Source organism: Suricata suricatta, chromosome 5 (assembly GCF_006229205.1).
Source record: "Suricata suricatta isolate VVHF042 chromosome 5, meerkat_22Aug2017_6uvM2_HiC, whole genome shotgun sequence".
Taxonomy (NCBI): domain Eukaryota; kingdom Metazoa; phylum Chordata; class Mammalia; order Carnivora; family Herpestidae; genus Suricata; species Suricata suricatta.
In genome coordinates this window covers 65068207-65093431 of record NC_043704.1, presented here as the reverse complement: position 1 = coordinate 65093431, position 25225 = coordinate 65068207, and the positions used below count along the sequence as shown (strand labels likewise).

At 43.9% G+C, this 25225-nt stretch overlaps 1 protein-coding gene across 1 annotated transcript in view; it reads left to right on the top strand.

Moving 5' to 3' along the window:
- Positions 1-17601, top strand: part of B4GALT4 (beta-1,4-galactosyltransferase 4) — a 31325-nt gene extending 13724 nt beyond the window's left edge. Inside the window, exons 3-7 of the mRNA XM_029940706.1 lie at positions 1997-2229; positions 4316-4503; positions 9546-9668; positions 12358-12462; positions 16689-17601. Of these exons, the coding sequence (XP_029796566.1) occupies positions 1997-2229; positions 4316-4503; positions 9546-9668; positions 12358-12462; positions 16689-16821 (782 nt within the window). The 3' untranslated portion in view covers positions 16822-17601. The remainder of the gene's footprint in view (positions 1-1996; positions 2230-4315; positions 4504-9545; positions 9669-12357; positions 12463-16688) is intronic.
- Positions 17602-25225: the final 7624 nt, after the last annotated feature.

Here is a 25225-nt window from a genome sequence, read left to right as displayed (position 1 = left end):
TAGAATACATTGATGAGAGAGGAAAAACTCCACAGCGATATAGTCCAGAAAGTTTCCCTGAGACCTGATTCTCCAGAACATCCAAGCACTTGTAGTTCTCCAGATACTCCTCTGAGCCTTACACTGTTTCCTCTTTCCAGAATGCCTTTCCTCAATCTCTGTCTGCGTGGTAGATTCCTGTTTGTTCATCAAAAATCCAGTTTAGATTCCTTCTGTCTCAGAAAAGTACATACACGAACGTAGCCCCCTGTGGGGTGGCTTCTTGCCCTTGGCTGAACGAAAAACTGCAGACCCTCTGTCATAACTGAATCACAGCCTTGTGCTGTGTTTGTACACGCATCCTGCTTCTCTTTACTCAGTCGTGGAAAAGCCAAAATATCACTCCTGATTATCCGAGGGAAATTGTTCTGCTCACAAGTTACACAAGTTGAGATAGGAAAATGAGGTATTGAAATGCATATCTGACTGTACTGTCTCCCTTGTTCAAAACCTTATAACATATTTAAGCAATAAAAGTTTTCATAAAAATACATTGGCCATGACAGAATACTGAGGAAGTACCTGGATTAAGAGGGTGACAAGAGTAGTGATGAAGTAACACGGGCCATTAGTGACCCAAGAAGGAACAAAGTGGAGAAGATGCCATGGGAGTGGGAGGAGACTGATGGCGAGTGGAAGCAGGCTCTAGAAGGGTAAGCACCTGAAAAGTTAAGACAACCGAGAAAGTGAGCAAGGGGGTTTATATCAGGCTTGTTGCATCGGACTCTTTCAGGGGCCAAGAATGGAGGCTTAGGTTTGCTCACAGGGCGGAGTTTGATAACAGGCTACATGGGAACCATCACAACAGGCACACCATCATCTTCCAACCGCGCTGTGGCCTGGCAGCAGCTCTGGTAGCTTGCCTTTTACGTCCTATTTGTTTTTAGGGCCTTTTGCCGACTCCACGTCTCACACCTTCGGGAAAAGCTCTTTCCTATCAGCTAGTTATTGTCTCTAGGTGGCTGGAAGCAGTTGTTTGTCCTTGGTGCTGTTGGGCTGAGTCAGCCACTCCACGGACACCGGAGCCTAGTCTAAGCAGCCGTGGCCAGGACAGCGGTAGTCACATGGAGCAAGGTGGGGTGACTTACACATTGGAAGGGCCTGTGACTGCTTTGTTCAGGAGAGGACGGCACAACGTTCAAGCATCTTGAGATGTTATGGCCCGACCCCAGTATATATGAAGTTAAAAAACGTGTGGCTGAGTTCTCTACCCAAAGCTCTGCCTCTTCTCTTACCGGTCGATATTCCCTGCTAATTCAGATTGAGGAGGGCAGCCAGTGTCTTAAGCCTGATCTGTAAAGCCTTGCATGAGATCAGTTCCCATGGATGGCCTTGGGTTTCAGCCAGTCAGGCTGTGTCCAGACTCGCTGAGCAAAGGCTCCACTGGCGGTGTCTGCTACTGTGCACAATGGGAGAATTGTGATGTTGCACATACGTGTTACTGCTGGGTTAGGTGTGAGGCTAGTCGCTATTTCCTTTCATGGTTTTTATCGTCAGGGAGCTAGGATAGCTCCCAGCAGCTCATGGGAAGAGTAGGAAGACGGCCTTGCCCAGGAGCTTGAGTCCATGGAATGCTCCTGATTTTTTAATTTTGAGAAGGAAAAGAGGATCGAGCAAGTTTGAAGTTACTCAGTCTAGCCCTGATCTCGGCTCTTTACTGTGGTCCATGGGACAGAATGCATCTCCTCCTCGTGGATGAGTCATAGACCCAGAGTTGGTTACCCCACCACAAGAGAATGCTCTCATATGTCATTTACTTGCTTTTGCAGACAATGCCCTGGGTCACATGACTCTGGTTACAGTTCATGACCAAGTAATAATAATAAAAGCTGACACACATGGTCCTCATTGTGTGCTGGGCAGTGTTCTAAGTAGTGTTTGTGTGAGTGCTCATATAATCCTGTCCACCCTTGATGAGACAGCTACTGTTCTTTCCTGTGTTCTGTCTGTATTGTAGGGGGCCAGAACAAGCTTGTTTTCAAACCAGATCTCACTCTGGAAGAGGTGGAGGCAAAAAATCCCAAAGTGCACAGAGGCCGGTATCACCCTGAGGAATGTAAGGCTTCCCAGCGGGTCGCCATCCTCATTCCACACCGGAACCGAGAGAAGCACCTAGTGTACCTGCTCGAACACCTCCACCCCTTCCTGCAGAGGCAGCAGCTGGACTATGGCATCTACATCATCCACCAGGTGAGTGGGGGCAGGGGGTGCAGACCAGGGCTCTGCCCTCCCAGTCCTCGGCTCTGAGGAGAGACTGAGGGACTTGGCCCTTTGGCTATCTTGGGTAAAAGGAGCACCAAACCATCACCAAAGAAAAGGTTTCATTCCTCATTTATCCATGAAAGGAGTAAAGGAAATTCTTGTCTCACAGTGTGGAATAATCAGACTAAGTGTTGGGAATTTTACTGTCTCTGACTTGGACCTCTGGAGGAAGTCTGATTTTTGTTGTTTTATTTTTGTGTGTGTGAGCCCTTCTGTGTTAGCCAATGACTGCCCAAAGATTTTCTCCTGAGGTGTACCTTATATTTCCGCCCGTAGCTGCTGTACACTACATGATGAGATGCTGGGATTTTTCATTATGGAGCACGGCTATTCAGTGGGGATCTAGGCAGGGGGTCCTTCAGATACTGTGTTAATAGCCAGGGAGTTCTAGGACTGCCTCCTTTCCACCTATAACTTTTATTACATAAGACATTTTATGTTTAGTTTTCACTTTCTTGAGTCCCTTATTGGGCTTCCAGAGGACAATTCAGAAGGTATACAGTAAGTGATAAGTGGAGGCTGCTTTTGAAGAATTTAGCTCTAAGTAGAGTGGCAGATGAAAGATGCTTATATTTGGTATTAATGTTTATTGGAAAAAAAAAAAAGACATCCACTTAACTATCTGTGTCTAGCTTCCCCAAATTGTCCCAGGCCATCCAAATAATTCCCCCTCAAATCCTTACAGATGTCAGGAATGCAAAATCATTAACCACATGCTTCATACTGTTTTATCACCGGCAATATTTGTTTTAGGACAACTTTTCACAAATCTGAGGATGCAGTTCTGCAGTGTATACTTTATAATAAACAGGGGCCATTTTTTAGGATTTGAAACAAAATTTTACTATTGGCTTATAATTATTTTTCTTTTTAACATTGTTGGTCATTCTCTGTTCTTAGGACAGCAGCCCCCAACGTACAATATTTTCTGACTAGAAAAAATGTGTATGCTTTGTGTTATTGTTTTCAGGAAAATAGCATGATAGCTCTTGAGAATTACCTGTACTTTTCATTACAATAAACTGTTTATTACATTCTACCATTAAATGTTAACGTTTATTTATTTTTGAGAGTGAGATAGACAGATAGCAGGTGAGCAGGGGAGGGGTGAGAGACAGAGGGAGACACAGAATCCAAAGCAGGCTCCAGGCTCCGAGCTGTCACACAGAGCCCGATGCAGGGCTGGAACTCATGACCTGAGCCAAAGTCGGACACTTACCCGACTGAGCCACCCACGTGCCCCAAAAACTTCTGTTTATAGGTCCAGATTTCTTGTTTTTTTCTGGCAAGCTATGTCTCTTAGAAGCTCAGTACAAATTTGTTACATAGGGTAAGATTGGGATCAGCTGGAAGTTAAACAGTAACGCAATTGGCATGACTACCATGTAAGAAGGTTTATAGTTTTATGTGGAATAAATGTATGTTTAAAAACATTTTTGAGTTATTTTTATTTGTATTTTAAAACTATGACCTTTTAAAAAATTGTGGTGAAATGTACATAAAATTTAGTATCTTAACTTTTTTTTTGTTTTTTGGATCAAACCATTTTATTGAGGGGCTTCAGAGCAAGGTTGATTGGCTGAGAGAACAATGAAATCCAATGCCCTGAACGCTGCCAGATTCTCCCCAGGATCACAGTCACTAAAAGTTCATCTTAACCACTTTTAAGTATACAGTTTAGTAGTGTGAAATATATTCACAGTATTATGTAACCAGTCTTTAGAAATTACTCACCTTGCAAAACTGAAACTCTATAACCATTAAACAGTGTGCATTTCAAGGCATGTGTATGACTTTTAGAATATAAGTATATGTGAAAAAAACCCACAAAACACACACAAGGAAACAAGTGGTCTTTAATTGTTATCGAATCTACTCTGTTAGGTCTTCATGTCACAAGTATATTCTTGTACTTTGGAAAGAATACTACCAGCTCCTGCCTCTGAACTGAGGAGCGGTGCGGCGTGAAACCTGATCTCTGGAGCTTTTCAAGTTTTAATTTCTGTATCTGTAGGCTGGACGTAAAAAGTTTAATCGAGCCAAACTCTTGAATGTGGGCTATCTAGAAGCTCTCAAGGATGAAAATTGGGACTGCTTTATATTCCACGATGTGGACCTGGTGCCCGAGAACGACTTGAACCTTTATAAGTGTGAGGATCAGCCCAAGCATCTGGTGGTCGGTCGGAACAGCACTGGGTACAGGTGAGCAGTGAGGCGGCTCTGCCCCAGGGCTGCTGAGGCTGAGACGCTCCCTCTGCTGTCATCAAAGCTGTGAGGGGCGTAGTGTCCAGACAATAATAGAAAAGTAAAGAATAGGAAAATGGTCCATGACTTACCACTTAAAGTTCAAAACGGGAATTATAACAACCTTGGCAGAGGATGAAAGAAAAAGGGAAAGAACAGGAGAGGGAAAGCAATCCAAGCACCGCAAATGACGGCCAGCCCCGCCCACGGCGCCCCCTCGGTGGAACTTCTACCAGCAAGTCCACACTGAGTAGGTGTCCCTGACTTCCCCTTGGAACAGGCAACGAGAGCGTGCCCCGGAGGTCAGCGTTTTGGCCTCTGTTGTCAGAATGTGAATTGTCTTTTCAGACTGTGGCGTCTTCTCAGGGCTCTGAGGGAGAGCAGGGGAAGGGCAAATCTACTGACTGGTCTGTTCAGGGACCAAGACACCCAGGACAAGTTCCTGACTCCCAAAGCCACTGAGAGAATTGCATAGACACCATAATTTCTGTCTTCATTTCCTCCCCCTCTGCCTCCCAGCAGACGTATGGCTACTGTTCAGCCTTATTTCATACCAGCCTCTATTCAAGCCCAACCAAGGGGAAATAGTGACCAAAGAAATTGTCTACAAATGAAACTGTGTTTGCTTACAGATGTGCATGTTTACCTATCCGCATCCCTCAGCCCCTACCATTCCTGTGTGCTCACCTCTGTGGTGCTTGCTGGGCTAGGGGCCGTGAGACCAGTTTGAATAAGGCCGGCGCCCATTTAGAGAGCTCCCCATTGCGTGCTGGTGTGGGGAGACAGGCAGCCACAGTGAAGTTGCATCCATTTTGCACGAATGCTGATACTACTGTAAGCACTTGGTAATGATGGGGAGACAGGAGGAGGCAGGGAAAGAGAGAATTATAACATTATAAAATCACACAGGGCATTCCACCATTGTCTGCTTGGAGAATTGAGCATGAGACGGAAACCCTGAATCCTTTACTTAATCTTTGTTTCTGTGCTTCTCAAATTGTGTAGGTCTCTCACTTTGGACTGTTTAAGAGGTTTCCAAGAGTAACATTACAGGTGATTTTTGCCTCAGGTACTGACTTTGAACCCATACCCTGTGTAAACTTGGGATATAAACAAATGCCTACAACAAGCCACAATGGGTGAGCACACAGGGCCTTTAAGAAACACTTACGGAAGAGTCTAAAGCTCTTCCCCAGGGAACGTGGCACCTTCAACTTTTGCAACAGTGAGAGCTTTCCAACTTCCAAGATGTGGAAGCAAGAGAGCATGGCATGGTTTTGGGGAGAAATGCAGGTAGTTTGTTAGGGCTCAAGAATGAATTCCCATTCATGATGGAGGGAAGAGAGGCAGGAGATGAGAATAGGCAGGAGTCAGATTATGCAGGCCTCATTCAGTCTGCTAGGAAGTAGGATTTCCTGTGGAAGGGACTGGGGCTTCTGACGCATGGTTATAGCTGAAGAATGACAGGAGAAAGCTCAGTGCTGACCGTTAGCGTATTGAGTGGAGCGAGGCAGAGGGGAGAAGCTGACACAGGAGATGCCTTGCTCCTGACTTAGGCAGGGGCAGTGGGGCCAGAAGGAAGGGGAGGGGTCTGGAAAAGAATCACAGGACTTTTTTCCTGTGATTATATTATATGATATAAGAATAAGGATATAAGAATTATATCCTTACCTGGAGGTTTTGTTTTCTGGCCTCCTTGAGCCACCTCTACATGGAAGAAGGCAGCATATTATGTCGAGGTACCTTGGCATTTTCAGAAACATGTCAGTCATCTGTGTAAAATTGATAAGCTATCACTATGTATATGACACAGACTACCAGTACTTTGACCTTTTCATAGCGTCCAATTCCTTCTGAACATCTGTGATGAGAAATTATAATCACACAAGGTTGTTTTCGTTGTTTATTTCAGAGTGTAGATACATGGAATTGTTTAAAGGCTTTCTGTTGGGATTCTAGAATTTTTTTTTTTATTTTTTGTTTTAGCTGGACCACAAGAAACTGAGTTCTTGGAATCAATTTTCAGCAAAACTTCAGTGCCATAATCACGGATTTTATCAGATGCTACTTACTCTAAAAACAGCCCCTGTATGAATCTTGATGTTTTGATTTGCTCTTGTAACTGGTCAGACATTTCTTTTGTAACTAGATATCAGAGAGCCTTTGTCTTCTCTGAGTAACTAGAGGGGTTTTCTTTAGGAAGCAGGTGATTGAATGTGTCTCCTCTTCTGATCTGGATGTAAGAAGTTCTGAGCCAACCCATGGCCTTCTTTTAGAAGCTGAGAAGAATCATATTTGTAGATCAGAATTCTAATATATTTCCCATGTTAATCTTCTATTCTGTTTTAAGTTTTCCTCTGATCATGGTGGTTGTTTACATTTTTCTACTTCATTGTATGTATCATGTAAACTGCCTCCTTTTCTGTGTCCAGAGAGAGGTGGTCACAGGTAATGTAGGAATTGCTCTCACCCCATTCCCCTACTTCTTACCTCTGCTACTTTGGGCAAAATCCATGAGGAGAAGTTCACACCCTGTAGAAGGAGAACTTGAAGTAACTTGCCCAAACTGTCTCAGACTCTGATGCGGCCAGAAATTAATCTTGTTTATCCTACTGATTATGGATCAGTGTTGTCACTGGACCAGCCTGTGGCAAATTTTACTGCCAGAAATTCCTTTGGTAACTGCCTGCTTTCTTCAAGGGCTCTACTGTTCTTTTATGGCTGCATTTTCCCTATCGTTGGGTCTTACAGCCCTTTAAAAAGAAAAAACAAAAAAAAATTGTTCCAAGGCCAATTTAATATTTATGCTTTCCCTGATAAGAAGAAAAACCAAAAGCCAAGAGCAACAAACACCTAGACATTTGCCTTCTAAGAAACAGCTGAGAAAGGTTTAAGAGTTCCTTAAACCTTTCTTTCTGGCTGGTGTCCTTCTGTACCTCTCACTACGGCTGCACTGCTCTCTGGGTGCTCCCAGAGAGCCCGCATTTGTGATTCCCTCTGCTTTTCCTCATGGAGTTCTGGTCACCAAGAGTTTCCCCCATTTTCCTCCCTGTCTGACTCCTCCCAGGCCCGTGTGTCTGCCCCCGATGCCCAGCGTCTCCTTCCTTAGAACACTGATGAAGCTCACCTCTTGTGTTAGACTATAAGCTCTTTGAGAGCAGAGCCCACCTGTCACAGTGTCTAGTGTCTGTCTTGTGCACAGTGGATAGTGGTTATTTAATGGATCACTCCCAGATGAGTAATGCTGGTTCTCTCCCGGTGCCCCAACTGTGCCCGGGCACTGGCGTGGCGCAGTGTCCTCATGAAGCTGCTGGTCTCAGGTCCTTCAGAGTCCCTTCCCAGTCAGAGCCCTGTGGCCATGGCTACAAATCACTGCAGTAGCTGTCTGGGCCAGTAACAGCTGCCTTCTGAGCTCTGCATTGCTTTTGTTTGTTTTAGGTTGTTGTCATATCATTTTCTAGAATTTTAGGTTGAGGGGTTTATATGTAAATCTATTTGCACTTTGGGTTAAATAGAGCTTCCCCATCTATACTCAGAATATAGAAATAGCTTTTGGGACTGACTCCACCTGTGCGATAACAACATCTATGTGTTTATTGATCTTTCCTTTGGTTTCTTTGTTTTTTTAATTTAATATTTTTGAGACAGAAAATGCAAGCGGGGTAGGGAGATAGAGAGGGATAGAGAGAGAATCCCAGTCTATCTGCCAATAACACAGAACTCGACGTGGGGCTCCATCTCACGAATGTGAGACCGTGACCTGAGCCGAAATCAGGGGTCTGATGCTTAACCTACTGAGCCACCCAGGTGCCCCTCCTTTTGGTTTTTCATATCTAGAAAAGTAGAAATATTTCATTGGTCCTGGGATACTTTGAAGTGAAGTTAAAGTTAGAAATCCTCCATGTATTCATATCTTTTTATTCAGTAACATCTAAGTTATTAAGCTGCCTTCATTTGCATTTCTGAATTGGTATAGTGTGATATTCAAGGGTTGTCTTTATTTCTCAGGTTTGCTTTGTGTGCCAGTAATCCGTATGAGTCATGTGACTGGGAGGTGTTCTCTGACCTCTCGAGGTCCTTCTTGACCTCCTTTCCCTTCCCTTTTTCTTTATTGTATCCACAGAGCTCCACTCTGTGCTCTTTTCTCTTGTACCTACCGTGTCATCTTCAGCCATGTCTGCCCCTCCCGCCCCTTCACTACCTCCTCTTGACGTCTTAGTTCGTAAGCCTTTTCTGTAGCCATTCTTCTCTTTTGAACATGAACCCTGTATCCTTTTGCCCACAACAAAAGTACCAGGAGTATCTCAAATTCAGCTTATCCAAAACCTAATTTACTGTCTTCTTCTCATTGTTCCGTGTACTCTTATTTTTTTTTTTTTTAAGACTATATCATCTACCTTGTTACCAAGCCAGAAACCTCAGGATTGTTGAGATGCACTGGCTTCTCCATGATGCAGACAATGAGATGGAGATTTGCATGCACAGACATGGAGTTTGCATACAAAGTGTGCAGGAGCCGTCTCCACCCCCACCCCACCCAGCCAAAAAAGAGTAAAAGTAAAAAGACAATGTATTCATTATGGTATTCTATCATGCTGAACCTGGAGGATGCCCCAGAATCCTTCTTAGCCCCACGCCCTTGGCAGCCGTTGTGTTCAGTGGGTTGGCACTCGAGTTGAAATCTGTCGTTTAGCGCAGATGTCATGCTGCACGTTTATAGGTACCTCTGTAGTCCTGCACACACGAACATTCACAGTAACAGGTGGGTAGCACTTGGCCTAGTGAGCGGATGTGAGCACTTAAGGGAAGGAAAGGAGAGCAGACAGAGAAGGCCAGGAACGTTGGGAAGTGGATGTCAGGTGGGAGTAGATGGATGCAAGTGCATGGTCCTCAGAGTGTTCCTAGAATGCCAGCCCTGAAATTAGAGACTTCTGAAGAGTGTGTGGAGAACAAACGGCCTTGTGATAATGTTACCTTTTCTCTCCTCTCTTTTGCTCCAGGTTACGTTACAACGGATATTTTGGGGGTGTTACTGCCCTAAGCAGAGAACAATTTTTCAAGGTGAATGGATTCTCTAACAACTACTGGGGATGGGGAGGCGAAGACGATGACCTCAGACTCAGGTGAACAACAGGGATAGGTCCCCTTCACGGGGCTCTGCTATCTGTCAGTGGTGGCTCCGGAAACCCGCTTTGTGGATAGTTCCTCTAAATGCCGGTCCAGCAGGTCATGAGACCGTGGAGTCAGGCTTAAAGGCGGGCAGGGAGCAGGGGGAGGGCAGGATGGCCCAAATTATTGTTTGCCATTGGCAGGGTGGTGGAGGGTCACGGGTGTTTCTGGCTCACGGGTGTTTAGGGACCAAAAGTGTCAATGGGGGTTTCTGCGGACTTGATGGGTATTACTTACTGGGCAGAGCCCAGAACTCTGCAAAACTACGATTTGAGGAAAGTGGTCAGAGAGCCTGTTGTAAGCCTGTGCTTTTTAAATTTTATTTATATATTTTTAATGTTTATTTTTGAGAGAGAGAGAGAGACAGAGCATGAGCAGGGGATGAGCAGAGAGAGAGGGAGACACAGAATCTGAAGCAGGCTCCAGGCTCTGAGCTGTCAGCAGAGAGCCCAATGCGGGGCTTGAACCCACAAACTGCAAGATCATGACCTGAGTCGAAGTGGGACGCTCAACCGACTGAGCCACCCAGGCGCCCCAAGTCTGTGCTTTTTTAAAAAAAATTTTAAATGTTTATTTTAGAGAGAGAGAGAGAAAGAGAGAGAGAGCGAGAGCGCGAGAGCGCGTGCGTACCTGAGTGGGTGAGGGGCAGAGAGCGAGGGAGACGCAGAGTCTGAAATAGCTGTCTGCTCAGAGCCTAATAGAACTTGGGAACTGCAAGATCATGACTTTGGCCAGAGTCGGACGCTTAACCAACTGAGCCACGTAGGAGCCCCTGTAAGCCTGTGCTTTTGATCAGCTGCCAGGGATCCTGGCACAGTTCTGTTTCCAGAGCAGAGAGTGCCGACAGCCTGTGAGGAATGGCATACCCAGGATCAGGCCAGGATGCACTTTCACCCTTATGCATTGGCCGGCCCCGCATACCGGGAGCAGCTGCTGGCCTGACACCCCACCAAACTCAGGGCTGCTGGCATTTTCCTCTGATTCTCATGCACTACTTTATGCTCTAGGGGTTCAAAGGGAGCATGTCTGGCCTCTTCTCTCAGCTCCCTTCCCTGCCAAACTTGGGTCTTGTGACCCAGTATTATCCCTAGCTCCCAAGAATAAGTATTCCATAGCCTGAGGCTGGTATCGTCAGACTTCTAATAACAAAGCTTTGGGAGCTATTGGGAGAATGTCTTTCCTCCTGTTGCCTCTTAGAAAGGACATTTCTTAGCTGGGGTTCGGAAGAAATAGAAATATGACTGCCAGAAATGTTCCAGTGCTTTAGTGTGGGGAGCCAGCGCCCCATGGTGGTCTTGTTCCCATGTTAGGCTCGGAGTCTCTGGAATGTTTCTGGCAGGAGAGCATGGATTTCCCTCACCATCGTCTCTGTAGGAATGGTCCGAGTGATGGGCATCAATCAGCACTTTATGGCCTGGCCCATTGGCGGCCTGTGTGGCTCTGGCTTATGAAGGAGACAGAGGGGACATGATAGATTCCCCGGGAAGAGTAGCAAGGACCAGAGGTAAACAGTATCCCTCATGTTCCCCAAATCATTTCACTGTCCAGATAGGATAACTAATAGAATCTTGCACATATTATGTGCTTTTACTGTCTTCTCGATCCTCCTCAGCTTCAAGGCAGAGGGGAGACCCCAGTTTTGCTTTCATTTGAGAAAAACATCATGGCCTCCAGAGTGGTTCTTGACAAGTAGCTATGAATAAACCAATGATATGAACATAAAAGTTGCCTGACATTTATTTACTCACCTGGGCAGTAGGCACCACCCTTCTTTGCACTTACTTTTATGTGCAAAGAAATTACCAAAAAAAAAAAAAAATTACAAGTTTGCAAAGCAGGCTCCATGCGGACTGATTTGGGCCTGTCATATCTGTAACACCATGACCATTTTACAGTGAAGAAACCAAGACCTGGAGTAATGAACTGACTTACCCATGTTATAAATAACAAAGTCTAAATTTGTACCTGGGTTTGTGGGCCTTAAAGCTTGGGACCTTAAATGATCATTACTTTCTTTGTTTAAAAAAAGGAGGGGCACCTGGGTGGTTCAGGCCGTTAAGCCGCCGGCTGACTTCAGCTCAGCTCAGGTCATGATCTCGCGGCCCTCGGGTAGGTCCTCGGTTCGAGCCCCACGTCAGGCTCTGTGCTGACAGCTCAGCCTGGAGCCTGCTTCGGATTCTGTGTCTCCTCTCTCTGCCCCTCTCCCGCTCAAGCTCTGTCTCTCTCCATCTCAAAAATAAATAAATGTTAAAAATTTGTTTTTTTTTAAATAAAAAGAAACAATAAATAGATATTGTAAGAGACTTGATTCTCCTGTTTGTCATGATATTTTAAAATAAATGAGTACTTGCTCAGGTTTTTAGAAAATGACAAACTATAAATTGACACCTCCCCTTTGTACCCCAATAATAAAAGTTTAATGTGATTCTTTTATAGACTTGCTGCCTGAGGCCCAAAATTAAAAGATTCTTTTAATATCCTAATTTTAATATTCTAACATCCTAATAATGAAGCTCTGTGTGACTGTATATATATGTACATATATGTAAAGTTTTACAAATGATGCTTTTTAAGCACCTAGTGGTAGATTAAGTGGGATAGACTTAAAAAAAAACAAACAAACCACTTCTATTTTTCTTCTAGGGTTGAGCTTCATAGAATGAAAATAATCCGGCCAATGCCTGATGTGGGTAAATATACAATGATCTTCCACACTAGAGACAGAGGCAATGAGGTGAATACAGAACGGTAAGTCCTAGATTCATATGCCTGGGAGGCTACCTGGCTGGTTTCTTCTGTCCATGAGGACTCAAATTCAGTCAGATGAGCTAGTTTCTTTTGTTCAAAGCTTTTTATTAAGGCAATTTTCAAACAGACACAAAAGTAGAGGGAGTGGCATATTGAATCCTCATGTACCCCATACCTAGCTTCAACGGTTACTAATTCATGTCCTCTCTTCCTTTTCTCCTGCTTTTTCCTCTTCCCCCTCTAGATTATTTACAAGCAAATCAGATATCACAGCATTTCATGTGTAAATACTTCAGTGTGTATCTGATATCTTAAATATAAGAAGTCTTAAAGAAAGAACCACTATACTATTATTATACTTGAAATTAACAGTACTTAATTAATATCATCAAATATCCAGTTAGTGTTTGGATTTCCCTGATCATCTCATAATTTTTTTCCCTTAACAGTTGGTTTATTCCGATCAGAATCTAGACAAAGTCCACACATTGCATTTGGATGCTGCCTCTGAAAAATCTCCTAATCTATAGATTACCTCTCTTCTACCTTTTTCCCACTGCATTTTATTTGTTGAACAAATCAAGTCATTTGTCTCCTGGAATTTCATACCTTGTGGATGTTGTGACTTGCATCCTGCTGGTACCTTCATATGTGCCTCTGACCTCTACGTTCCCTTGGAAGCTAGGAGTTACATCTGGAGGCTTGAACAGCCTGCAGTACTATTTGGGGGTTAGAACACTTCATCAGTGACATCATATCTCTCTTCTTGTGTCACAACAGGAAGACATGATGGCTGGTTGGGTTTTTGTGATATTAGGATTGATCTGTGGGTTTAGATATTATCAGTTCCATCCAGGTTCCCTATCAGTCTCTCACCTGATGATTTTTAGCAGCCATTGATGCTCATTGAATAAATTTATTATTCACTTAGGAATCACAAAATTCTGAAATTCTATCATGCCTTCTGCATTTATTAGATATATTTTTCTGCAAAAAAGGCCTTGCCCTCATCTGTTTGAGTAAGCCAAGGTATGGTTCTTATAGAAAAGGCAGATAAAGGGAAAGAATCAGTGCTGAGTTTTCAGTTTTCAAAATGATGAGTTGATGTTCCCCAGCATCCTTCGGGATGTAGTTAATATTCTTTTCTATGTTCAGTTTGTCTCATCATTGTCAACTGGGATCTTCAAGCTGACTCTCGAGTCCTTTGACATAACTACACTAGTTTTGAGAGCTCCCTTCCCTGTGTGATGAGCTGTTCTAGGCTTACCGTATACTTCTCTTGCCCCAAGATTAGGCCCATTCACCCAGGAACCTGACAGATAAGCCAGCTAATGGAACTGTAGTTGAAGAATCTATAGTTCTTTATTCTAATTTTCTTCTACGTTTAAAAACCATATTAAAGTGCTTTTAGTCCCTTTGTTAGAGTCTAAATTTTAAAACAATATTGGGGTGACTGGGTGGCTTAGTTAAGCATCTGACTTCAGCTTAGGTCATGATCTCACAGTTTGTGGGTTTGAGCCCCATGTTGGGCTCTGTGCTGACAGCTCAGAGCCTGGAGCCTGCTTCAGAGTCTGTGTCTCCTTCTCTCTCTGTCCTTCCCTCACTCACACTCTGTTTCCCTCTCAAAAATAAATAATAAAAAAAAATTAAAAAAAAACTATTAAAATATTACAGGGCTTTGTTACAGTTTATACATTAAAACAATATTAGAAGTCTTTTAATGGAACTGGAGTGTATTATGCTAAGTGAAATAAATCAGAGAAAGACAAATATCATGATTTCACTCATATGTGGAATTTGAGATACAAAACACAGCAACATTAGGGAAGCAAAAATAATATAAAAACAGAGGGGCAGGCAAACCAGAGGAGACTCTTAAATACAAAGAACAAACTGAGGGTTGCTGGTGGGGTGTTGGGTGGGGGGAGGGATGGGCTGAATGGGCATTAAGGAGGGCACTTGTTGGGAGGAGCACTAGTGCTGTATGTAAATGATAAATCACCTAATTCTCCTGAAATCATTATTACACTATATATTAACTAACTTGGATTTAAATTTAAAAAATAAAAATTAAAAAAAGGCTTATAGCCCATTTAATAGAATCTGCAACTTTAACATAATAGCTATGTCTGTTTTCCATGTGTCTTTCTAGTCTTTGTCTACAAGAGTGCATTTTTCTCTTTAAATTAAAAAAATTAATTATGGAATAGATGCAAAATAATACAAATGTCTGAAAAGTGTGAAGATTCTTGATACCATGAACAGTGGTAGTGCCCACCACCCAATTTATATTTGTTACGTGTGTAACTTCCCCCCCGACCCATTTCCCTCCCCCACCCCCAAGAGGTCACACTTTTTTTTAATATTTGGGATAATTACTTGTGATAATGATCATTTGCTGGAGTCCAGCTCCAGCAGATCCAGGTGTCCCTGAAGGATGGACGGTGTCGGCGTGAGAGAGTGATGAGAGGGCCACATGTTTCTTTCTTGATCACCAGGCAGGCATCTCTGCTCAGTCTGCTTTGGTGTCTCTTTTTATTGATCAGGCAATAACATGACATCAGAAAATAGGAATCGTTTACAGTGACTAATTCTTAGTGATAAGATGTTTTAATCATTGGAAATGATGACATTAGAAAAATAGAAATTTTTTATAATGACTAATTTTTTATGATAAGACTCTTTAATCATAGAAAGTATACAGAGAACTATCTCATTCATTTTTGCATCAGTCCTCAACATTAAGAAAGTGACAAACCTATCTCATTTTGTACCGGTTGGTTTTTTGCCAATAATTATGACTTTGTTTTTGATTAACAAATTACAACCAAGTTTTGTAACGCACTTACAGTGAAGTTGAACAAATCCCACAATCAGGAACATAACAGGATGTCTTCAGCAAAAAACAGGATGATATATGCATCATTTAAGCCAATAAAGCTAAGATTAAAACATTGGTCAAGCTGCACACAGATAGGCCAGGAGTCATTTTATTTGGTTCACAAACCACAAGAAAAAGAATGCTTGCTAACAAGTTGTTTGAGAAAGCCCTTTCTTTGATGCAAGCACAGTGGGGGCCCTATGTGTGTTGGCCTTGGACCTGGGTTTCTCACATCCTTATCCATCCTCATAACTGAAGTCAGCACAAGGTGGAATGTAGACCTTGGGAGGGCACTATGTTCTGTCCTGTCTTCTACTTTTAATCTCGAGTTTAGGCTCCAATTCTCTTCAGACCAGACTCAAGTGGACTATGTTTTTGACCTTGTATTTATTTCTTATCTCCAAATTAGCCTCTCCAGGCCAGACTCGAATGCAATTTTTCTGTTTTTAACCCCTTCAAGTCTATGTTTTGGGTCTGCAAGGCTCACTAGAAGAGCCTTTGTCAAACATTTATTCCCAGAGGTGTGTATCCCTGTATAAAAAGAGATTTATATGTTTTTCAGTTTCATACAAGTGAAATCATACTGTATTATTTTTCTCTGATCTTACTTAGCTCATGGTGTTTCTGGTCTCTGTCCATATTGATGCTACTGTCACCGAAATGTATTGCTTTTCACCCAGAGTTCCTAGAGACCAATTCAATTCACCACCCGCTCCACTCTCCACATCCCCAGGCTCTAGTCATTCAATTGCTGCTGCTTCTTGAAGTGCATCCTGCTGCTTTGCATGTCTCTGCGGGGTGATGGCCCTGCCTGGTTGTCCTTTCCTGCACCTTTCTCCTCTTCTAAGCCTCAGTCACGTCTACTTTCTCTGTGCACCTTCCCCAGATTCCCTCATGAAGTCAGGTTCTGCTTCATTCATCATCTTCTACATATATTCTGATTTTGTTTGAGACTCTTAGGAAAGTTATGTACTCCCCTGCCTACAGACAGCACTATGGGAGGATTCATAGATCCCCTGAAGCTTAGCCAAGGACCTGTCAGCAGTGGAGGGCGTGTATAGTATTGTGCCCATGTTACCTGTGTGTCCTTCTGTCCTGCAGACAGGGTGCGCTGACTCTTCTCATCATGGGTCCCTCGGGTCTTACCATGAGGTCTGACACATGAACACATGGCTATCATTGGTGTCCTGTTACTTTAGAGGGGAAACTTAACTATTTGCAGCAGGAAACCCAGCTGGTACAATAACAAAGATGCTTTTGTCAAATTGGGGGATGGGGCAGAGAAGCAATGGAAATATATGTTAAATTCATGCATTACCATTTACATTGTTCTTTTTATCTTTAGGATGAAGCTCTTACATCAGGTGTCAAGAGTCTGGAGAACAGATGGGTTGACCAGTTGTATTTATAAATTACTCTCTGTGGATTATAATCCTTTATACACCAATATCACCGTGGATTTCTGGTCTGATGCATGACGTTGGATCTTCTGGTGACATTCAGAAGAACTGAATATATTATTGCAATAATTTTGGACTAGAGCCTTTCTCTAGTAGCACACATTAAGAACTTGTTGCAGCTAATTATTGAGCTGAATTTCTCGTTTTTGTATTTTCTTAGCAGAGCTCCAAGTAATAAGGAATGTAAAACAATTGAAAGAAGACAGCTTTCTTGGTTGTTTTGCCCCTGAGAGTTCAATCTTCTAATACAGATACTTGAAGGACTAAGTATAAAAGGACTATTCAAAGAATACCAAGAAGCCAGGCTACTTGAGAACCTTAAATTGAAGTGATACGTTACGGGCTAAGAAAGCCCACAGGAAATAAGATTGCTGAATGTCTCGGAGAACCAGATTTGTTCTCATCTGTGGTAGAAAGGTACGAAGAAGTCTATCTGTTATTCATTTATCCCGCACGGCATCTGTGAAGAGCTGGGTTCCAGGTGGGAAGAAGGCTGCAGAAGAGAGGAGAGAGGTGAAGAATCCAGATGCAGTGGACTCGGGGATGCAGTGCTGGGAGGAGGACAGTGATGAAGCAGCCACGGTTGTGCGGTCATGGCTGCTGCTGCCCTGTCCCGGGGTCACTCGCCCAGACACGCCTTCGAGGAATAGCCCAGCAGGGAACACATTATGTACTAGTTTTTAAAATATTTTTGTAAAAATGATTTTGTACCTGGAGGATCTGAATTAGCCGTTTACAAATTACATATTAACTAATAATAGATCGAAAGTACCTCAGTAGTAAAATACGGAAAAGCTTTTGGTGCCTAGCGTTGGTGTTTTACTGTTGTTTGAGGCCTGTAGATACATTTATTTCAGTATCCATAATCCTCAGCAGTTTATTTATTTTTATTTTTTAAAAATATTTTAAGATATTTTATTTATTTATGAGAGAGAGAGAGAGCATGAGCAAGGGAGGGTCAGAGAGAGAGACACACACAGAATCTGAAGACAGGCGACAGGCTCTGAGCTAGCTGTCAGCACAGAGCCCGACGCGGGGCTCAAACCCACATACTGCGAGATCATGACCTGAGCTGAAGCCCGATGCTCAACGGGCTAGGCCACCCAGGTGCCCCGATCCTCAGCAGTTTAAAGGCAAATGAGATGGAGTCCTTTTACTCCCTCTCTTTTTTTTTTATTCTTCTGTCCCTTCCTCCTGTTCTTCCCCTTTGTATAACCGGCACTCCAGGCCGATGGCAGGTGCCTCTGCGTCTCCTCTCCTGGGCCACATCATGCTTTTGTTCTTTTCATCCTCTTGTGCCTGCTCCTTGCCCACCATCAATACTGGGTGCGGCAGGGCTGGCCTCTGGGGCACACCTGGATGGTTATAGGGTAGGAGGGGTGGAGGCCAGGGCTTGGGAAGCCTTTAATTTGGAAGGAAGGTAGAGGGGTGGCACTGACCGGCAGTGGCAGGGATTTGGGAGGGAAGCCGACAGCACTGCTGAGCTTCCTGGGGTTGGGGGCAGGGATGGGAGAGGATTATCTAAGGAAGGTAATAGGAGATGGATTCTGGGTCAGAACAAAAATAGTGTTTTGTTTGTGTGAGTGAATGGACACATAAATCATGTAGATGTGGATGTTCTTAAGCATTCTGCAACTGCACCCCAGGGTCTCTCCATCCGTCATTATCTGACACTTTGATTGTTAAACTTTAACATGAATGAGTGCTAGCCAATAAGTGTAAATAATGTCCTTCCCAAACAGGGAAAGGGAGGGAATAGGAGGGTTTGGGGCTCCCAAGAAAGGCGTTAGTCACCTCCCAAGTGGGGAACGAGAATTTGAAAAGAAAATGCATTTTATAGGTAGGACAGGTTTACCTAGGGCTGTCCTGGTTTATGTTTAACTTAGTAGGGACAAGTCAAAGCTGTGCTTTTTCTTCATTTAGAAAGAGAATAGTGATGGTCTTCATGTTCCTGTTCTCTTTTCTACAGAATGTTTAGCATCCTGCCCATATTCTCTTAATTATAATCAGACTGCACTGTTGTAATTGCCAAAAGCCCATGCCCGGGAGCTCCATGTTGGAGGCTGTGGCTCGCTGGTCATGGTTGGGAGGGTAAAGGAAGAGAGTAATATTTGTGAGGAATTTGAGGATCCATATTTGAGAATTCAGTTTTTTACCAAATGGCAACAGGACACAGCCACTACCATGTGGAAATTCTGTGTATTTTCAATGACTAATACGCATCTGCACTTTTTTTTTTTTATTATATGTTAGAAACCACTGCCCTATGCCTATTTACTATTCAGATCAATCTTGTAACCAAGATAATGTACCAGTTGTTTAAATGACTCATTGTGAAACTCCTCAAGGCAGAATAGAATTTTTTAAGACCTCAGGGTGCCTGGGTGGCTCAGCCTGTTAAGTGTTGGACTTTAGCTCAGGTCATGATCTCACACAGTTCGTGAGTCTGAACCCTGTGTTGGGCTCTGCACTGACTGTGCCCTGACACTGCAGAGCCTGCTTCAGATTCTCCATCTCCCTCTCTCTCTGCTCCTCCCTCGCTCACTCACGCATGCACACACACACTCTGTCTCTCTCTCTCTTTCTCTCAAAAATAAATAAACATTAAAAAAAAAAAGACCTCTAATTCCCTACCATGCCACTTTACCTGCTCTGGGGAGTGACACCTGCCTGCTCATGGCTGCTACCCTCCTGCTTCCCTGCATAGCTGGGGAGCGGAGCTCAGCCTCAGAGGAACCAAGTTTCCCCACTTCCGGCCCTGTATGTTTTCATTGTCAACTGCAACAAAGAGGCCAGGCTTTTGGAGTTTTGTGGATCTGTCTACTGTCATTGCTAAGGATTATAAGAGTGCAGTCTATTTGGACATCACAAATACTTGGAAGAGTGTGCTACTTCCAGAGTTTTACTGATTTTTTCTCACACTGCCACTCAGTTTTATAATGCTTTATGCTTTATAATGTTTTTACTCACACTTTACTGATCCTGTTGACTCTTGAGATAAGTAGGGTAGATAAGGAAGTCGAGGTTCTGAACAGGTGGGGGACTTGCCAGAAATCTCGCAGCTAGTAAATGTTAGAGTCAGGGCACACACTCAGGTCTCCTGACATCAGGACCTAATTGCCTGCATCTTGGCTTCTCTCATTTTTTAATTTTTGGAGGCAGGGTGGCTTCTCTCATTTTCTTTCTTTTTCTTTTCTTTCTTTTTTTTTTTAATAGTCTGGGCACAGGTGAGAAAGGGCAGAGAGAGAGAGAAAGAATCCCATGAGGGGCAGAGAGAGAGAGACAAGTGGGGCTCACCTGAGCAGGGCTCAAGCTCACCCCATACAGGACTCCGGAACTCCTGAACTGTGCAATCAGGAACTGAGCTGAAGTCAGATGCTTAACTGACTGGGCCACCCATGCGCCCCGCTTCTCTCATTTTCAAAGGTAGTTTTCCTGCATCTATACCCCTGTCCTATTTCCCATAGAAGTTTGGTATCTTCTGTGGTCTAAAAAGTATGTTTCATTTTCATCTGGTCTCTGAACTTTTTTCCAGACTTCCTCCCTGGTTTTTTTTTGCCCTTAGCCCCCTCACTTCCACTCAAACCCCTATTGGACAGGTTTCCCGAGGGGCCCCAAATGCTCTGTGGATGGACTCTTGGGAGAGATGAAAGCTATTTTCTGCTAGACTCAAAACCTCTACTTTCTCCAATTTTTGTACATATACAGTTCTTCTCGAAAGCCATTAACATGTCCTACAAGCTGGAACATATTCAGGTATATTTCATAAGCACTCTTTTGCCAATCACATTCCAAGTTTTAAAGCTATTCCTGAGTACCTTAGATATTTAAGCTATTGCCACCATCACTGGTTTTAAGTACACTAAAGATCATTTTATACCTGCTGAGAGGCCCTCATAGGCCTGAAAAGTATTCACAAAGGACTGATGAGAGGGTCTCACTCTGGAGATTGACTATACCAGCAAAGACACCATTGTTCCGTTGATGACTGTTGAAGTTGAAAACGCAAAATCAAGCCGTGTGTGTGTGTGTGTGTGTGTGTGTGTGTGTGTGTGTGTGTGTGTATGTAATTTTGGGTCTTGGGAGAGAGGGTGGTGAAGGGTTATTATTATTCAGAATAATAATTGAATGCTTGCTCTGTATTGGCCAAATTCCGTGTGTGTGTGTGTGTGTGTGTGTGTGTGTGTGTGTGTGTGTGTGTTTATCTTGTCTCAGTAGCCCTGTAGGTATTTATGTACTGCAAAGAGAAAAACAGATTCAAGTTAAGTAACTTACCAGGTTGGCAAGAGGAGGAGATAAGTCACTTGAACCCAAGTCTTTCTTGAGTCCAATATCTTATGTTCCCCAACCCTGAATATCACTTTGTCAGGAGACTATGAGATTTCTCTGCGAGAGTAGCAAGGACAGAGATCTCATCTGTAGTTAGGATTCTAGAAATAATATACAGAACATGAGATGTACCCATTAAAATGCCTTATCTTGACAGCCCTAGTACATTCTTCCACCATGGAGTAGAAGTTTTGCTAAAAAGCTATTACTCATGGCTATTGTTTCAGGGCCAGTAAATTGGGACTGTATATTTGGTTATCAAGCTTATTGTAATAAATTGAAGCAACATGATGTTAATTGGCATGTTTCCAGGGATTATGGGCCAAGTAGAGTTCCACAGACCAGATTTATGGTATAACTTCCTATTGGCATCTCTTATAGCCTGTTACCATTCTAATACACTTGACATATCTTACTTAGTCCTCTCAGTTTCCTTTGGGGAGAGACCTGTTTTCCTGAAACAGATTCCAAGAGGCTGAGTAAATTGCCAAAGTCATGCAGAGCTGGGATTTGGAGCCAGATATTTGATTCCAGAGCTTGTGTTCTTAACCATTTCATGGTAACAAAACAACAAATACGGCAAGAAAGGAAATAGGGTTGGGCAGTTATTTGGAGTGACTATGCCCTTCAAAGACCCCCAGGAATACATCTGCAGTTAAATAAATTGAGATTATGATTTCCAGTGAGGGAACTATGAGGTGTCTTAGGAAAAGGGAGTTTGAACCTATTCTGGCATTTGAGTTTTGGTTGGGTCTTTTGGGGAGAGCCCAAGCAAGCAAAGTTTGGATATTTGGACATTATCAGAAAGCGGAGGCAATTCTTTAAGTGTGTCTACATTTTATTCATAGAGACTAGCAGAACAGAGCTGTAATTGGTAAACTCCTAGCAGTCACATATTTTAGCCACATTGGGTGTATTTGGTATTTTGCAGGTGGCCCAGTGACCTTGTGTTTGTGCCTGGACAGAATGACTAAGTGGACTTGCTTTGCTTCATTTTATGTGACCTCATCTGAGGTCGGTGTTCTGTGAGATTGTTTACATCTGCTGATAGGGTTGTTTATAGGTGCGAGTGCGGGTGAGTTTCTGTCAGGGGTTGCTCTTGTTTTCTTTTTTCAGCAGGAACTCAGGGTAGAGGCCGCTAGAAAGTAGGACATGGTGGCATGGTATCTAACCCCAAGATCTGGTTGTCTCTGTCAAAGTTAGGTGTGTGAGTGTGTGTGTGTGCGCATGTGTATGTTGGGCCTTGGTTGGGGGTTGCCGGGAGGCTTACTTGGAGAAAGGTGCTCTGGAAACTATGCATTTCTCAGCAATGCTGCCTTTTTCCAAGGTGTTTGTGGGTCTTCTTACCAGATGTGGCCACTCAAGCCTTAGGATAAAAATGTCACACATGAAAGCAAACTCAGTAGCTTACAACTAGCCTTCTCTGGCTTTTTTTTTTTTTTCTTTCTGGGTTTCTTTTTGGTTCAGTCTCACTTACAGAAGGTGATAAGGATCTGGGTGTGGTGAAACAGAAAAGATAAAAGGAAGGAAATATTCGATACAAAAGGAGAAAGACAATTGGTCATTTAGTAGAGATAAGAGCCCAGCTCAGTTTCTAGTTCCTCAGCCACAGCCCTGCTCATTAGTGGGATGGGTAGGGGTAGGGTGGACCTTTGAGAAGAGATTGGAACTCACGTGACCATTACTCTTCCTCTTTATGGGTAGCCTGGAAGTACCTGATCTGCTGCTTAGAATTGAAGCAGTTTCTGTGTATTCCAGCTCATATAAGAAGTATAGTTACAGAGCTAACAAATCTGAGCAGTGCTTTCTAACATCCTGTTTACACAGCGTGCTAGAAGCCTGGGTGACAACCTGGGAGGAATCAGCCAACCAAGAGAGCATGATGACCTGTCTGGCATTACAACCAAGTAAAACCTACCCCAGAGTTAGCCTGGCCCATTTTTGGTGTTGGGTGTAATTGTTCTTTGCCCACCTGTTAACAGGCCCATGGACTGTTGGAGAAGTGGGAATTTCTCAAGATGGTTTTGCCTGGGTGGGTCTTGAGCCCAGCAACCTGGCAGCTCCCCAGATCCGGGTGCTTCTGCTCTCCTTCCCCTCCGGGGCCTAGTGGGCTCACCCTGAATGGTGGCTTGAGTCCCTCTGTGAGCCCCCCTAACAGTCCCAGTGTTATGCTTAGATTTTTAATATCATCCCCCAAAACCAGAAACCGCCAGGGAGACCGAGTCACGTATGCAAAAGCAAAGGGCTTTATTACGGGTTTAGGCTGGCCGGGCCTAAACTCCGGCTCACAGACTTTACCATTACCAGTGCAGTGGATCCATGCTGAGAGCCCTGAACCCGGGGGGCGGGGCTTTATGGGCTTGGGAAGGGGGAGTTACAGGAAATTGTGACACAGGTACAGTGACCCAATCACTATCGCCTATCAATATTGGCAGTAACTTTAACCATACATTGTTACTTTTGGTGGGAGCCAATCACATTTAGAGTATTGACCAGTTACAGAGTGGGCCCAGGACCTTCAGGCAGGGCGTGACTAGCCTTCTAGGCCTGCCCTTAGAAATGTTAAGGGTGTTAGCTGGCCTTCCTGATTGGGTGTTACAAGGGTGGTCCCTCCTGCCTTGGGCAACATGTGCCCTTCTATTGTCTAGTGATTCTGAGAAACTGACACCTAGGCCTCGAAGGTCAGAGTCAGTTTGATTCAGACCTGTGTCCTTACACCAGAAGCCAGAAGGAAGTGGGGAAGGCTGGGCTGTTAGGGAAGGTGGAGAAGGGTGGAGGCCTGAACTAGGCTGAGTGGAAACTGCCCTGAGGTTAAACTGAAGACCCCTGGGGCAGAAGGCACAGTCCTGAGTGGCTAGACTCTCTGCAGAGAAGTCCCCAGGCCTGGGTTTTTCTCACCTGAAGGGTATGACCTACTTGAGTTTTAGTGGCCTGGACATCGTGGTATCTGAGTTCAGGGCCTTATTTGGTTTTTGGAGGAACAAAGTCTGTCCACATTTACAGTGGAATTTGTACCTTCTCTGAAGATGAGGCTGAGGCTCCTGGTAGAAGGCTAGTAGGAGAGGTGACGTGGAGCACTTATTAACTGAAGGCCTGTTCTCTTTCTAGTTAATCCTTGGTAGAGAAGGCAGGAGGTAAGGTTTAGAGAGCAGCAGTTGGGCCATGTTGGCCCACAATAGCTTTCCTATTCCCACTGCTGCCTTGGATTTTTACCAACCAGAAATCCTTTTCAGTTATCAATGAAAAATTTACCGAGAAGATTCAGGGAGTGGGAACTAGTTGTCACTCATCTCTTAGTATGTATGAATTAGTCTGTACAAAGCTTTCCCTTAACCATTCTCTCACAAAGAGAATGGAATTTTGTAGGTAGATTTTTGGAGCATGAAGCCCTAGAGGGGAAGTCAGGAGTGGGCTTGGGGCAGAATTCGCTCGGTCAGCAGACAGGAGGAGGGCACTGGGAAACCTGGTTAGCAGTGGAAGAAAAAGGCATCAGAACACATGAGAGAGGCATTTCCAAGCTTTGCTCAGAGTGAGCTCCTTCTCTCTCTCTCTTCTAAAAGACCATGGCGAGAAGCTTGACCAAGGGCAGGTGTCATTTATTCTGACCTCCCAAGCATTCTCCTGGAGATAGAAGGTGAGGCCGGGGAGGGCAAGCTGGTGGGGCATCAAGACATGGGCCTTTGGCCCCCTATCCTGGGAATTAAGGATCAGGCTGGTGCCCCAGTTTTACCAGAAGGCGCACAGCAGAGGCACTCCTCTCTGGTCCCTCCCTATCCCAGGGCTCAGTGTAACTCACCAGAACCTGGCCAGGACATGGGCTCAGGGCACTCTGTGAGTCATCTGTCAGTAGGACTGTGAAGGAAACCTACATTTCCTTCATAGGGGACACAGTTCAGCAGTTGGAAGTTTGATATTCATCCTTCGCTGGAAGAAAAGGATTGAAGAGCTGGAACTCCATCGCCACTATTGAGCTAAATGCAGCAGGAGTGAAAAGTAAAAGTAAATTTAGAAGTTCCAACCACTTAACTGTACAGCTGGGTTCAGGGTATCCAGTGGGAAACCTAATCCTATTACATTTTCCATCTCCTAAACT